This window comes from Callorhinus ursinus, unplaced genomic scaffold (genome assembly GCF_003265705.2).
Source record: "Callorhinus ursinus isolate GAN/ISIS: 27379988/994484 unplaced genomic scaffold, GSC_fseal_2.0 scaffold12, whole genome shotgun sequence".
Lineage (NCBI taxonomy): Eukaryota > Metazoa > Chordata > Mammalia > Carnivora > Otariidae > Callorhinus > Callorhinus ursinus.
The window spans coordinates 51,152,540-51,166,219 of NW_027397074.1; the positions used below are offsets into that span (position 1 = coordinate 51,152,540).

Consider the following 13,680-nt stretch of genomic DNA (forward strand, 5'->3'; position numbering starts at 1 on the left):
AAATGTAAGTCCGGGGATGATTATAAAACACTGTTGGTTAGCATGTGGCCAGGTGCTACAGACTGAACGCTTGTGTCTCCCCAAAATTTGTTTGTTAAATCCTAATGCCCAAAGTGATGGTTTTAGAAGATTGGGCCTTTGGGGAGGTGGGTCTTTACCCTCATGAATGGGATTAATGCCCTTTTAAAAGAGACGGTAGGGAGCTTTCTCTCCCTTCTGCCATGTGAGGGTACGAAACAAGAAGAGAGGCCCTCACCAGACACCAAATCTGCCAAGATGAAGGTGCTTCCAGAACTATGAGAAATAAAATTTGGTTGTTTATAAGCCACTCAGTCTACAGTATTTTCTTATAGCAGTCTGAAAGGACTAAGACACAAGCAAATACAAGATGACCTATTTCAAAACATTCTTTGTGTTGGTCAAAATTCTTGCTCCAACTTCTATTCTTGGTGACTTGTTTCCACCATATGTACATGTAATGCCAACTGCAAACAGTTGCATTCAGTGGTTCACTGGTTATTGGAAAATGGGTCACCACAGTGGAGTGTGACTATAGTAAGCCTCTCTTTTATTTAATGAAAAAGAGTGTGTGGGCATGGGGTAGAGAATGCCAACAAAAGTCATGGGCCGTATTTTCCTTCACGGAAACTCTGAAGTATTTATTTAAGCCTAGCATTCTCTCTCCTCTTCTGTGACCACTGCTTCCTCAGAGCCAATTGTCTGAAATAAAGAACTTGAGATGGGTGAGCCACATGAATATTAATGGCTCCCCACGGTGAGATAAAGTAAAACACACTTTCTCAGATTGAACTATCACATAATTAAGGGTAAATTATCATTCACAACTACAGTTTGATTCTTAGAGTTTGTTATTTGCTACACTGAAAATAGGAATGATAATACTGACTTTGAAACTGGATTACTAGCTGATTATCTGCACAATAAAGATTTATTTGTATAATATAAGGTACGGTGGAGGGGGAAGCTCTTATTTCTCCCTCCCCATGGCTATCGCTGTGAACTAGAGATAAATTCCTAAAGTTGACCAAATTCTCAGCAATGGATCATTTATTCCAAAATAGGGAATACTTCAATCCATGCAACTGGTTTAATTATTATCTTATGAAACTTCATGAATCTTAAAAAATTTTTAATTGATATCCAACTAAGTATAGGTGTGGGGGGGAGAAAGAGAGAGAGAGTGAATGTATATACAGTACTTATTTTGGGGAAGATAACTAATAAGCCGTGGGGGATCAAAAGCTAACTTTTTAACACTGATTTAAGACTCTGAGAGAAGCATTAAGATTCATTTACTCACCCTACAATTCCTCCACAGTGAATAATCTGAAAGTGTATGCGCATATTCTGGTAATTGAATTAACCAAAATCATACATAATTTATTAAGAGACTAACTGTACTTTCTATCCTGCAAAGAAAACTGCATCACATTAAATCAACAAACAGTCCTCAAACACCTACTTATTTCGTTCAAGGAACCAGGTGAGACACTGTCATGGGGATTTAGAGGTGGAATACACAATTTTTGATTGTAAGGCATTTCTAAGCCCAGAGGAAAGAAAATACAAATTAGCACACAAATAGTTAAAACATCAGTTCAAGGCAACAGTAAAGAGATGTAGGTTCTGATTAGCTAACAAATGAACCTAAGAGACAGTAACCTAAAGAAGCAAGGATTCTGCTAGCAGTAGAGGAGCGAAGAAATTTAAAAAAGGACTGAATTAAGAAACTAGTCTCCAAAATTGTGGTTAAGATTATTTCAGGCAAGGGGCGCCTGGGTGGCTCAGTCGGTTAAGCGACTGCCTTTGGCTCAGATCATGGTCCCAGGACCCTGGCATCCAGCTTGAGTGGGGCTCCCTGCTCAAAGGGGAGACTGCTTCTCCCTGTGCTCCTCCCCCCGGCTCGTGCTCAAGCGGGGTGCTTTCTTCCTGCTCAAACAATTGAGGGTGGGTTAAGGAGAGGAGGTAAGCATCCTGAAGTGGTAGTTATTTTAATAACTTTGTTTCCAGTGTGTGATTGTTGCTGAGTCATCTCCCCAGAAGCAAGGAGTATGTCATTTCCTGTCTTTATCCCCAGCACCTAGTGCTGTACCTGAAATACAATGGGGGAGAGGGGCAGGAGGAGGAGCAGAATTAAATTCCAAGAGTAAGGTTTATTTGGAGAACGTGAAGGCTGTTTGTCTACAGCTGATGGAACAAGAGAAAGACAGCAAATTGAAAATGTTGCCTGGGGTTAGACTGTGGCCCACACTGATGGCCAGGTGAAGGAAGGAAGGAAGTTGGACCTCATTCTCTCTCAGCAACAGTGGAAACCAACCAGAATAAGGCCTCTAGTACAGGGAGTACCCAGGCCTACAAGCCAATAAGAATTCATAATATGGGTTTTCATCACAGGCAGGAATCAGGGGAAAGATGCAGAGGCTTGCTCCCACTTCTAGTGGTAGTATTCAAATATGGCACTAGGACCACCAGCATTTTGTTAAAAATGCTCAAACCCCAGCCTTGATCTACTGAATCTAAATCTCTAGATTTGAGACGTGATCTACATTTAAGTCTGAGAGCTGCTGTTTTGGAAAATGAAAATACCTCAGGGGGATGGGACACAGACTTACTATCTAGAGAGTATATTACACTGTAAATACACTAAAACCATTGCAATGTATATCTTAATTGGGCAGATTTTATGGTGTATGAGTCAGATGTTTAAAAAATAAAGCAGAATGCTTGCTTTGGCAGCACATAAACTAAAAAATAAAGCAGAAGAGTTCAGATCCTACTTAAAAGATTTTTTTAATGCGTACTCAATCATATAGGTCCAAAAATGTAAACCTGATTCAAAAATCATATTCCCAATAATCTTTCCAAACGTGACCCCCATCAATCATCAATTGGTGTCAATCTAGTCTACTTTCTAGACAGAAAACTCTATGAATAATCAGGCACTTCATGATCTTTCTCACCCCAGCACGTGTTTAACCGTCAAATCTGAGCAAATCACTTTCTCCCTCTTGTACTTCTATGCCCCAATCTATTACAGATTTTTTTCTACTTATTTTCTTGTGAATATAAATTAGAAAATTTTTGCATTCTAAATTAGGAGTACCCAAAAGGGAAGTTAAAATTGGGTATGTTAGTTGGGTAACTATATGTTAACAGTTTTTTTTTAAAGCATTCTTTTTTTTTTTTTTAAGGATTTTATTTATTTATTTGACAGAGAAATACAGTGAGAGAGGGAACACAAGCAGGGGGAGTGGGAGAGGGAGAAGCAGGCTCCCCGCTGAGCAGGGATCCCGATGTGGGGCTCGATCCCAGGACCCTGAGATCATGACCTGAGCCAAAGGCAGACGCTTAACGACTGAGCCACCCAGGTGCCCCTATATGTTAATATTTTATCTGGCTGTGCAAATCAACAAATTCATCAAGAAGATATCACTGTGAAAATAAATAAAAGGGCAGCTTTATTTAACTGCAATGTGTTATTATTAACCTTAGCCAGGATATCAAGGAGGTTAATAGATAACAAACATTTCAAGAACATTCTTATCTGGTCCCGTTTTCTCCTTGGAATCAAAGAGGGCCACCCAGCATTTGATGTCAATCTCTAGATATATTTCAAAATACCTTGCATTTCTTTCCTCTCTGTAGTAAAAGGTTTTCCGATCATTTCTAGCATAGGCTGACTCTTCCCTTACGGTGTATGCAAACTAATCACAGGGGAGTCTATAGTCCAATTATTTATGGTTTAGCTTAAAACCCTCTGAAGGCTCCCTGGTGTTCTCAGAATAAAGTTTAAAATCCTAGGGGCACCTGGGTGGCTCAGTTGGTTAAGCGTCCAACTCTTGATCTCAGCTCAGGTCTTGGTCTCAAGGTTATGAGTTCAAGCCGAGCATGGAGCCTACTTAAAAAAAAAAAAAAAAAGTGTAAAATCCTTATTATGGCCTGACAAGGCCTTGAGAATTGAGGCTTATGCAAAAACTCTCTCGCCACATCTTGCCCATTTTAAGGGCCACCCCCTCCACCTTTGTCCTAGATCTCTGCTTAAATGTCACCTGCTCCAGGCTAAATTAGGTCTGGATGCTTTCATCTATCCGTTGTGACACAATTGTAACTGGTTAATTTGGGGTAAATACTTATTTGTCTCTCTCCCCTTCTGGATTTTGAGAATCATGAAGGTTGGAACTATCTTGAGCTGGCACACAGGGGAAGTCAATACAAGTTTGTTTTACCGAATATAGGCAAACACAGTGGTTATTGTTGTTCTCCTCCTGGCATGGCTGCTTCTGTTTGACAGACCTGGATTATGAGCTGGCAGATCCAGTACAAGTAGCCTGTCTAGTAGAGTCCAGTGCTTTCCAAAAGCTGGTGACAGGCATTCCAGCAGACATTAGGTCAGGGAGCATCCGTAACAGAAGTCAGGTTCAATCACAAGTCAAAAAAGAAAGAACTCAGCAGCAGGGCGCATGTGAACGTGCAGTCCTTAACAAGTCCACAGCAGGCAGCAGGTTGTGAGGGGAAGACAAGGGAGAGAGCAAAGGGGCAGCAGGAGAGAAATGCTTAGAGTCAGGAGCCGGAGGAGAGCTGAAGGCACAAGGCAAGGTGAAAAGCAGGAACATTTCTCTTTGCATTCCTGCCTGCTGAGAGCCAGGCTTGGGGCACTGGCCCAGGTCTGCAGGTGGTGGCCTGTGCTGGTCACACCTGGCAGAGGGGGTAGGCTTGCCGCGGCAGAGACAGTGGCTTCCACTGAATGAATCCAGAATCTTGTACCACAGGCAGCAGAAAAGGCAACGTCATGTGACTGGGTCAGGAAACTCACAACATCCCTGGGCTCTGGTTTGCTCAAATTAAGATGCTGATCCCAATGAAAGTTCTTTGATGGAGAGTAACGAAGACCAACTTGCGGTGGTTTAAGTAAAGGGGCAGGACTGAAAAGCCCCAGCAGGTCCTCTCACAAGGGTGCAAAGACAGGAAACAGCAGAAAGGGAAATCAGGATAGGGAGCTTCTCCCTCTCCACCTCTTCTGACTCCCTCAGGGCCTTTCGTCCCCCTTACTCTCAATCCTTCCTGCAGGCTGGTTTTACTCCTTGCCCTTACGGCTCAGTCCACCAAGCCCTGTAGTTAACTTGCAGGAAGATTTATCTGCCATCAAATGTGATTCTATATGACTTTCCCGTTTCAGCAAACACCATCACCCAACTTACCTCTCAATTTCAGATTCCCGGAAGAGCCTGCATGGGGGCCCAGCTAGGGTAAGGTGTCAGCACCTGGTGCCATTAGCTGTGGGGCAACAGGAGGACACATGGCACCAGGTCATAGAGCTGCTCCTCCCAGGAACCAGGAGCAGGACGGCTCCCCAAGAAAAGACATGCCTCACTTTGTATTTTGTTTGGTGGTGGTGGCCTGTGTATGTGTGTTACTTTCTTCAGGGAAGAGCACACTCTGAACGTGAGGCTTTCTTGAACTAGTAAACTTAAATACAGCCTTGTATTTATTCTCCCTAGTTAACCCTCCCTTGTAATGATTTTTTCAGTGACTTTCCAAACATTTTTGACCCCAAACCAAGGGAAAAACTAAGACTATCCCCGTATTACCTATTAATGTATGAGAAGCAAGTATTTCACAAAACAACACCCATAATAGACTGTTATTTTTGTACTCTTTTATAGTCCATCCTTAAAGCTCTTCTGACTGACTAAAATGATTTCATTCCCACTAATGAGTGATGACCTACAGTTTGAAAAACGCTACTACTAATTCTATTGTCCTATAATTTTATTACTTAAAAAAGTTTTACACTTTCACATTATGCTTAAAATAGAAGAAAATTTCCCAATATTTTCTCAGAAATACCTCCAAGCCCACAAAGTTTTAGCCACTTTGAAAAGATGAACCAAGTTGGCGTGAAATGTCTAGTGCTTAAGGACACCAACACGAAACAGGAAGATGTGGTTAACACAAATACCCCTACTCTTTTATGAGACAGCCTATGTCCATCACACAAAAAGGGGCATGTTTGAAATAAAATTTATCCAAGGCATATGTACAAGTTTGAATTGTTTTCATTATGGCGTTCTTGAGCCAGACACACGACAGCCCTGCTCTCGTTCTGTGTAGCGACCAACAGAGACATGTACCCCTGTGTTAGCTGAGCCCATTCAGAGGTGCCATCTGCCATCTGTGTACAAAGCTGACCCTCCCACACAGAGATGGAACCAGTTGCCTTGGGCTCACTAGCCCGGTCCCAAATGGAAAAGAAGCCCTACTGATGGCATGTGCACCTTTGTGGAATTTCTCAGGCAAAATACTCGGCTTAGCAACGCTAATCAAATTGGGTTACTGGGGCAAAGGTGTATATAGAATCAAAGGCTTTCTGGAGCACCAAGAGCTGGTAGAATGAGGACGCTGAGCAGAGGAAACCAGGGAGGTTAAAGAAGAGGACGGAAAGACCTCTCTTCATCTCTGGCTCCAAGAGCTGGCATACCTCCCATTCGTGGTATGGCATGATGAGAACTGTCCAAATGCCTGCCCGTCTCACAGAACAGCCTAAGAGCGTGGGACACTGGCTCTGGAATCGGTCTTCCTGGGTCCAATCTCAGCTCACTAACTCACACCCCAGAGCCTCAGCTGTGCCCTCTGTGAAATGGAATGTGTAATAATAAAACCTGGTTCATAGGCTTTTTTTTTTTTTTTTTGAAGATTCATTAAGACCAACAGTCCATGTGAAGCCCTTGGCGGGGAGAGCTTGCCATATAGCAAGCATCCAACAAATGTTCATGGCAGTTGCAACCCCCAACCAAATAACTCCTAAACTGGCCTGCCACGGTGCTAAAACTCACAAAGGGAGGAAGTTCAGTCTTTGAAGGAATATATTTCCCAAATTCAGGTTAGACGTAGTTAGCCTGCTCCAGGACCCTTTTGCTTCCCTCTTCCCTTCTATAATTACTTGGTTATTTCCTCCCCTTCCTCAAAACCTGTGCCCATTCCAAGACTATCTCCTCTACTAGACCTTGAGATCACAAATGCAGAGAATGGAACATATTCTTCTCACTAAGCTCTTTGTGGAGGCCAGGACTCAATGCATGATAACTGAAATGAATTCCACATGATAATCCGGTGGTCTCCTGACTGGGTGGGACATACGAATCCCAGGGACAAAAATCCCTATCTGCCCAGGTTCTGGGAGGCTCAAGGCCTCTGAGAACCCAGAGCATCTGGGAAATAAGAATGGAATAAAAAGGGGTGCCCCTCAAATGACCTCATTTCCTTCCCAAAGGTTGCTGGGGCCAGCTTTGCTGAGAGAGCCTGAATGAGGCATAGTCATCTCTCTTACTACACAGTAAGAATTCATCTAAATAAGACCTTGCCAAGGTATATCAGGATACTTCATACATTTGCAACAGATGGTAATAGGGATTAACTGTAGAGTATACAGTGTACTAATGGTGCCCTTCACCATGCCCCATGCTCTCTGCATGCTTAGGGTTAAGGATGACCAGGCAACTTTCCTAAAAAGAAAAGTATTAGTGCAATAATGCTACCTTAGACAATTATACAGTCCCTACCAAAGGCAAATGAAAATGTACAGTTGACCAGTGACAGCACAGGAGTCAGGAACACTGACCCCCAACTCAATCAAAAATTCACATATTATTTTTGACTCCCCCAAAACTGAGCTATTAATAGCCTACTGTTGACTGGAAGTCTTACCAATACCATAAACAGCCGATGAACACATATTTTGTATGTTATATGTATTATACACTGTGTTCTTACAATGAAGCTAAAGAAAAGAAAATGTTATTAAGAAAATGATAAGGAAGAGATAATACATTTATAGTAACTGTACTGTATTTATATTAAAAAAAAGTCTATGTATAAGTGGACTCATGTAGGCCAAACCCCTATTGTTCAAGTGTCAACTGTACTTTGCTAATCCCTCGTGAGTGGAAGACTACCTGTTACAACTTCCTCCAAGTTATCCTCTTAGGGAATAAAGAAGCCACAGACTGAAGCTGTGATCACAGGCTGTAGCTTCCTGTATTTATTTTCTTAAGCTGGTTACCATCAGGATCACCGGCCTGGGGTCAGTAGAGAAAAGGCTTCATAAACAAATTGGGGCCCAGGCAGTGGGGACCGAGGGTTTCCAGGAGGTGACCTAGAAAGCTTTGCAGAAAGACCCACCTGGGTCCAAGCCTCAGCTTGACCACTGCCCACGTGCATGACCTCAACAATCTATTGCTTGGTCTCACCTCCCTCACTGTAAAATGGACACAATAACACATGCATCACCAGAGGGAAAGGAGATAATGAGCTGAAATGTTTAGCACTTGCTCTATATACAACTCTTTTGGGGAAGACAAATTCCACTGGAATACTTAAAGTAAACATACAATTCACAGAAATAAACAAGTGGGATACATCAAACTAAAGAGCCTTCTTCATAGTAAAGGAAACCATCAACAAAATGAAAAGGCAACTCATGGAATGGGAGAAAACAATTGCAAATCATATATCTGATAAGGGCTTAATATCCAAAATATACAAAGAACTCTCACAACTCAATGGCAAAAAACCCAAACAATCCTCTTTAAAAAAATGGGCGGAGAAACTCAATGGACATTTTTCCAAAGACATACAGATGGCCAGCAAGTACATGAAAAGGTGCTCAACATCACTCATTTTCAGGAAAATGCAAATCAAAACTAAAATGATTCACACCTGTTAGAATGGCCATCAACAAATACATAAATAAGTGTTGGCCAGGATGTGGAGAAAAGGGAACCTTCATGCACTGTTGGTGGGAATGTAAATTGGTGCAGCCAATAGGGAAAACAGTATGGAGGTTCCTCAAAATTTCAAAAATAAAACTACCATATGAACCAGCAGCCCCACTTTTGAATATTTACCCAAAGGAAATGAAAATAGGCTATCGAAGAGACACACGCACTCCCATGTTCACTGCAGCATTATTTATGACAGCCATGGTATAGAAACACCCTTAGTGTCTGTCGACAGATGAACGGGTAAAAAATATGCAGTATATGGGTACAATGGAATATTATTCAACCATGAGAAAGAAGGAAATCTTGCATTAGCAACAACACAGATGGACCTTGAAGGCATTATGCTAAGTGAGGTAAGTGGGACAGAGAAGGACAAATGCTACATGGTATCACTTAAAGTCAAACTCATAGAAACAGGGAGTAGAAGAGTGGTTGGGGCACCTGGGTGGCTCAGTCGGTTGAGCATCTGACTCTTGGCTTCGGCTCAGGTCATGATCTCATGGGTCGTGACGTGGAGCCCCGGGTCAGGCTCCGTGCTCAGCGGGGAGTGTGCTTGGAGATTCTCGCCCTCTGCTCCCCTTCCCCCCACTCACGCTCTCTTTCTAAAATAAATAAACAAATCCTGGAAAAAAAGAAAAGTGGTTGCCAGGAGCTGGAGTGGAGGGGGGCGCAGATAGGGACAGGCTGGCAAAAGAACACAAACTTTCAGCTTAACAAGATGAACAAGGTCTGGAGATCTAATGTAAAATATGATAACTATAGTTGATAATGTTATATTATGTAAATAAAATTTGCTGAAAGCTTTGCAGAAAGTAGAACTTGGGCGCCTGGGTGGCTCAGATGGTTAGGCGTCTGCCTTCGGCTCAGGTCATGATCCCAGGGTCCTGGGATCGAGTCCCGCATCGGGCTCCCTGCTCCTTGGGGGCCTGCTTCTCCCTCTGCTTCTCTCTCTCTCTCCCTCTGTCTCTCATGAATAAATAAATAAAATCTAAAAAAAAAAAAAAAGCAGAACTTAAATGTTCCCATCAAATAAATAAATAAATAGGTGAGGTAATAGATGTGTTAATTATATGAGGGGCACCCTTTCATAGCGTATAACTTATGGTCAAATCACCACGATGTGCACTTAAATATCTTATAATCTCATTTGTCAATTATACCTCAATAAACTGAAAAAAGATACACAATTCACTTTTTATTCCCCCCCCCCTCTCTCTCTCTCGGACATCACCCTGAAATATAAAAGTTTCTGGGGCAGAATCTGAATCTGTGAGTAGCTGACTTAACTTTCTGTAAGGGATTTGCATGCAATGCTTTTGCTGAGAGCTGCCCAACATGACAATCTCTCCCACTGCACTGAAAAACCAAAGTTAATGACCCAATAAGCAAATAAAGACTATTTTGGAAAATATGCTTGGATAACATGAGAAAAGTAGGGGAGGTGCCTTCCCAAGTCTCTTAGAAGAGAGTCCCAAGCACCCATCTGTCAGTCACAAAATGTGTTAGCATGTCGAGCCTGTAGAATTTTTCTTCTTCTTTAAAATTACAGGTGATATTTTATCTCTGGCAGAGGGAGGGAGACCACCTCATATGCAAGGGAAAATCAGCAACTAAGAAGAACATGCATAAGTTTTAAAAATTAATCACCGGTTACCATAGTGATGCAAGTATTACCTAACAACTTACTGGGCTGTAAGTTACCAAGATGATACTAAATACATTATTTCAAAATGGAAAATGGGCTGTATTTATAGGAGCACTTGCAAGGAACTAGGTGGACCTAACAGCAGACTGGAGGCAGCCCAGTTTGCTCCCAGGATCCGAGGTCCCTCTCCTGCCCTGTGCATATCAAGTCGAGTTCTGTGTCACATGCACACACAGCTGTTGCCCAGGAACAGCTGCGGGAGGAAGAGTGATGACATTTTATTTACAAACAAAGGGCAATGAGTGGGAAGCTAAGTCTTCTCACTCCCTAAACTCTTAATAGAAGAATAATCTCTGCTACCGCCCACTGAAGATGGCCAGACTGGGTGACAGACTTAGGTGGCGGTCCCTTTCAAACTCAATGTTAACAGTTTCCTCAGGCAACGCAAGATTTTCTAAAAAAAAATGACTGAGATGCCTGATAAAATAACAATTTTCCCACTGTTCTGCGGAGTTTTAATTTTCTGAGTATATATTAATTTTAATTAGAACAGAAGCATAAATATTATTTGAATTTTTAAATTAGCCTAAGAACTGGCAGCACACAAACACACTCCTAAGTCAAACTTAGAGCGTAACTGCTGTTCACGATGCACACCGTCTGGTACACAGCGTACCGGTACCAAAAAGCTGTCCCAGACCTGTATTCCTCCAAGTGGTCCTGGGCTTTCCACATTAGAATTCCAAGGAGGCTCTAAAACAATGCAAAATCCTAGGCCATTTCCAAGGCCAGCTCAGTCTGAGTCTCTGAGGGTGGGATCTGAAAACGTACATTTCTGAAAGGTTCTCCCTTCAGTCTCGTCGTAGTAATCTCCAGTAAACTGAGGTCCCCTGATAATGAAGACAGAAGACAGGACAACCCCAGGGGACACAAGCCAATACAGGTGAATCAAAGGCAGGGCTACTTGTGATTCCATGACTTTTGGCTGTGGTTTTACCCCAACCCAGGGGGAAAATCCAGCACGATATACATGTATTGTGTATATGTACGTAAAATACAAGGATTTACAAACAACACAGGTGATATGCTGTGACATATCCTATTATATTCTCATTTTTAATGCTATTGCAGCCAACAAAATTGATATCACACCCACTAATTGGTGATATTTGAAAAACCCTATATAACTTCTATTCTATCCAAGCTTTTCCGATACATCCCCAAAAGTTGTAATATTTGAGTTGTCTCTAAAAGGCGAACCAAGTTGAAACGAGGCAGAATTCTGCTGAAAGCCACAGCAATACATTTAACTGCGAACATTTAACTTATTTATTTATATCCTCTTTATGTCACAAAAAATAGCATGCAGAGCATATAAATGTGGTATAGAATAAATGGAAAATATTGAGAAAATGAAGCTAAGAGGAAATAAAGACAGGAAACTAAGTGTTTGTGGAATGAATCAAAGGAACAAGCAAAATTAAATACAACACAGGCCAGGAAATCTAGTCTACTTGTTTACTCTCAACTTTCTGTCAATTAGTATGAAGAGGAAAACCTGATCAGTTATGAAAATTCCAGGGTCCACCTGGGAAGAACAAAGCCATTTCTAAGAAGCATTTCCAGGCCTCTCACTATACTCCCTCTGGGCTGAACAGAATAACACCCCTTCACACACACACACACACACACTGGAGAGAGCAAGCCCTCACAGAGCAACAGAACCCTTGTTACTGCCTCCACCTTGCACCACCATTTGATTCACGGGTAAACTCACAGTCATTCTAGGGACTGCTTATTGGGAGGAACAAAGCCTGGAGCCTGAGGGTCACCCAATGTCCCCTCCTCCAGGAGCACTTTGTATTCACTTCTGTTCCAGTGCTGATCACCTTGTTGTAATGAAAACTGTTCACAGGGCTGACCCTTCCCTCCCCACCAAGCCCACAAGGTTATGAAGTTCCACAAGGACAATATTGGCTCTATGTATTTCAGTGAATTCTCCATAAAACTGAGCTAAATGCTAAGCTCTTCTAGAAATTCCCAAAAGGCAAAGTGAAAGAAACACCAAGTCTGGACTTCCTTTTTTGATTCTATCATTTACTAACCCTGAGATATTGGTCAAGCCATCGGACTTCTATGATTCAGTTTCTTATCTGTTAACCAAAGCCAGTAATTTGTATAACACAGGTTCTTCTTGAGGAAGAAATCCACAAATGGGCCTGGCCCATATTAGCTTTCCCTTCTCCTATCAAGATCTCCCTAAGACATTGCTTTTACTTGCTGCCAGAACCACTGCAGTCTTCACCACTCCCTTCCTTCCTCCAAGCTTCCTGAAGAATAAAAAAAAAAAAAAAAAAAAAAAAAACACCCAAGAAGAAAGCAAGTACCCAGGAGCCACAGAACACTCCGTGTCTACACAATGCCACCTTTGGAAGGTTTCTTGTCACTGTTTCAACTACTTTAAAAAGGACTTAGAGATCGTTCTTCAAAAAAAGAAGAAGTCTGAGAAAGGAGTCATTAAACATCAAATAAATGCTTTAACCAAGGAATAAGAAAGAAAAATAATTAGTAAATTCACTGTTAGGAGGCAAGGGTAGTTGCTAAAATGGGATGCAGAAACGTGTCTGGTCTTCACTCTGCAATGGGCTGAATATTGCCTTAATACTAAAGTAGCGGTTGTTTGCGAGGTATACTCTATTTTCATGGACCGTAGAGACTTAAAATTTAGACCACCATGTCTCACCTAGTCCTGAACAGAGGAAATATCAGTCATGTTTTCATTTTTTTAGATACGAGTGTCCCAGATTAGATAATGTGGTTGACCTACCTTTTCGGTGATATAGAAGTTTGAGCTATCAGCATGCTGCAGTGCAAAGTACTCATGGTTGGCAAGGGACCACCTTAAAAACACAAGCAAAACTGATCAGAAAAACAAACAATGGTCATTTTCATTTCTATACCGTGACACAGTTAGATGAATGAAGCACCCTGCAGTTGGAAGTGGGCCTACACCCAATATACCCCACAATGGAGCTCCTAAAACAAAAGGACACTAGCCTGACCAACCATTTCCTATGTGGATCATCTTGGTCTTCTTGGTCTTATTCCACACCTAGTGCCTGGAATATTTCGTCTTCATGGCTTTGAGCAGGGGTATTTAAATACGAAGTTATATTCCTCCCCATTTTGAAGGAGTGGAGCAGAAAGTGGGAAACAAAAGAAATGGATGCAATT

The 13,680-nt window shown here is 41.9% G+C and overlaps 1 protein-coding gene across 4 annotated transcripts in view; it reads right to left on the reverse strand.

Moving 5' to 3' along the window:
- The window catches only part of ELMO1 (engulfment and cell motility 1), a 525,187-nt gene that overhangs the window by 389,709 nt on the left and 121,798 nt on the right, over window positions 1-13,680 (reverse strand). For all 4 annotated transcript variants that reach the window (XM_025873160.2, XM_025873157.2, XM_025873158.1 and 1 more), the window contains one exon: window positions 13,274-13,346. In XM_025873160.2, the coding sequence (XP_025728945.1) occupies window positions 13,274-13,346 (73 nt within the window). The remainder of the gene's footprint in view (window positions 1-13,273; window positions 13,347-13,680) is intronic.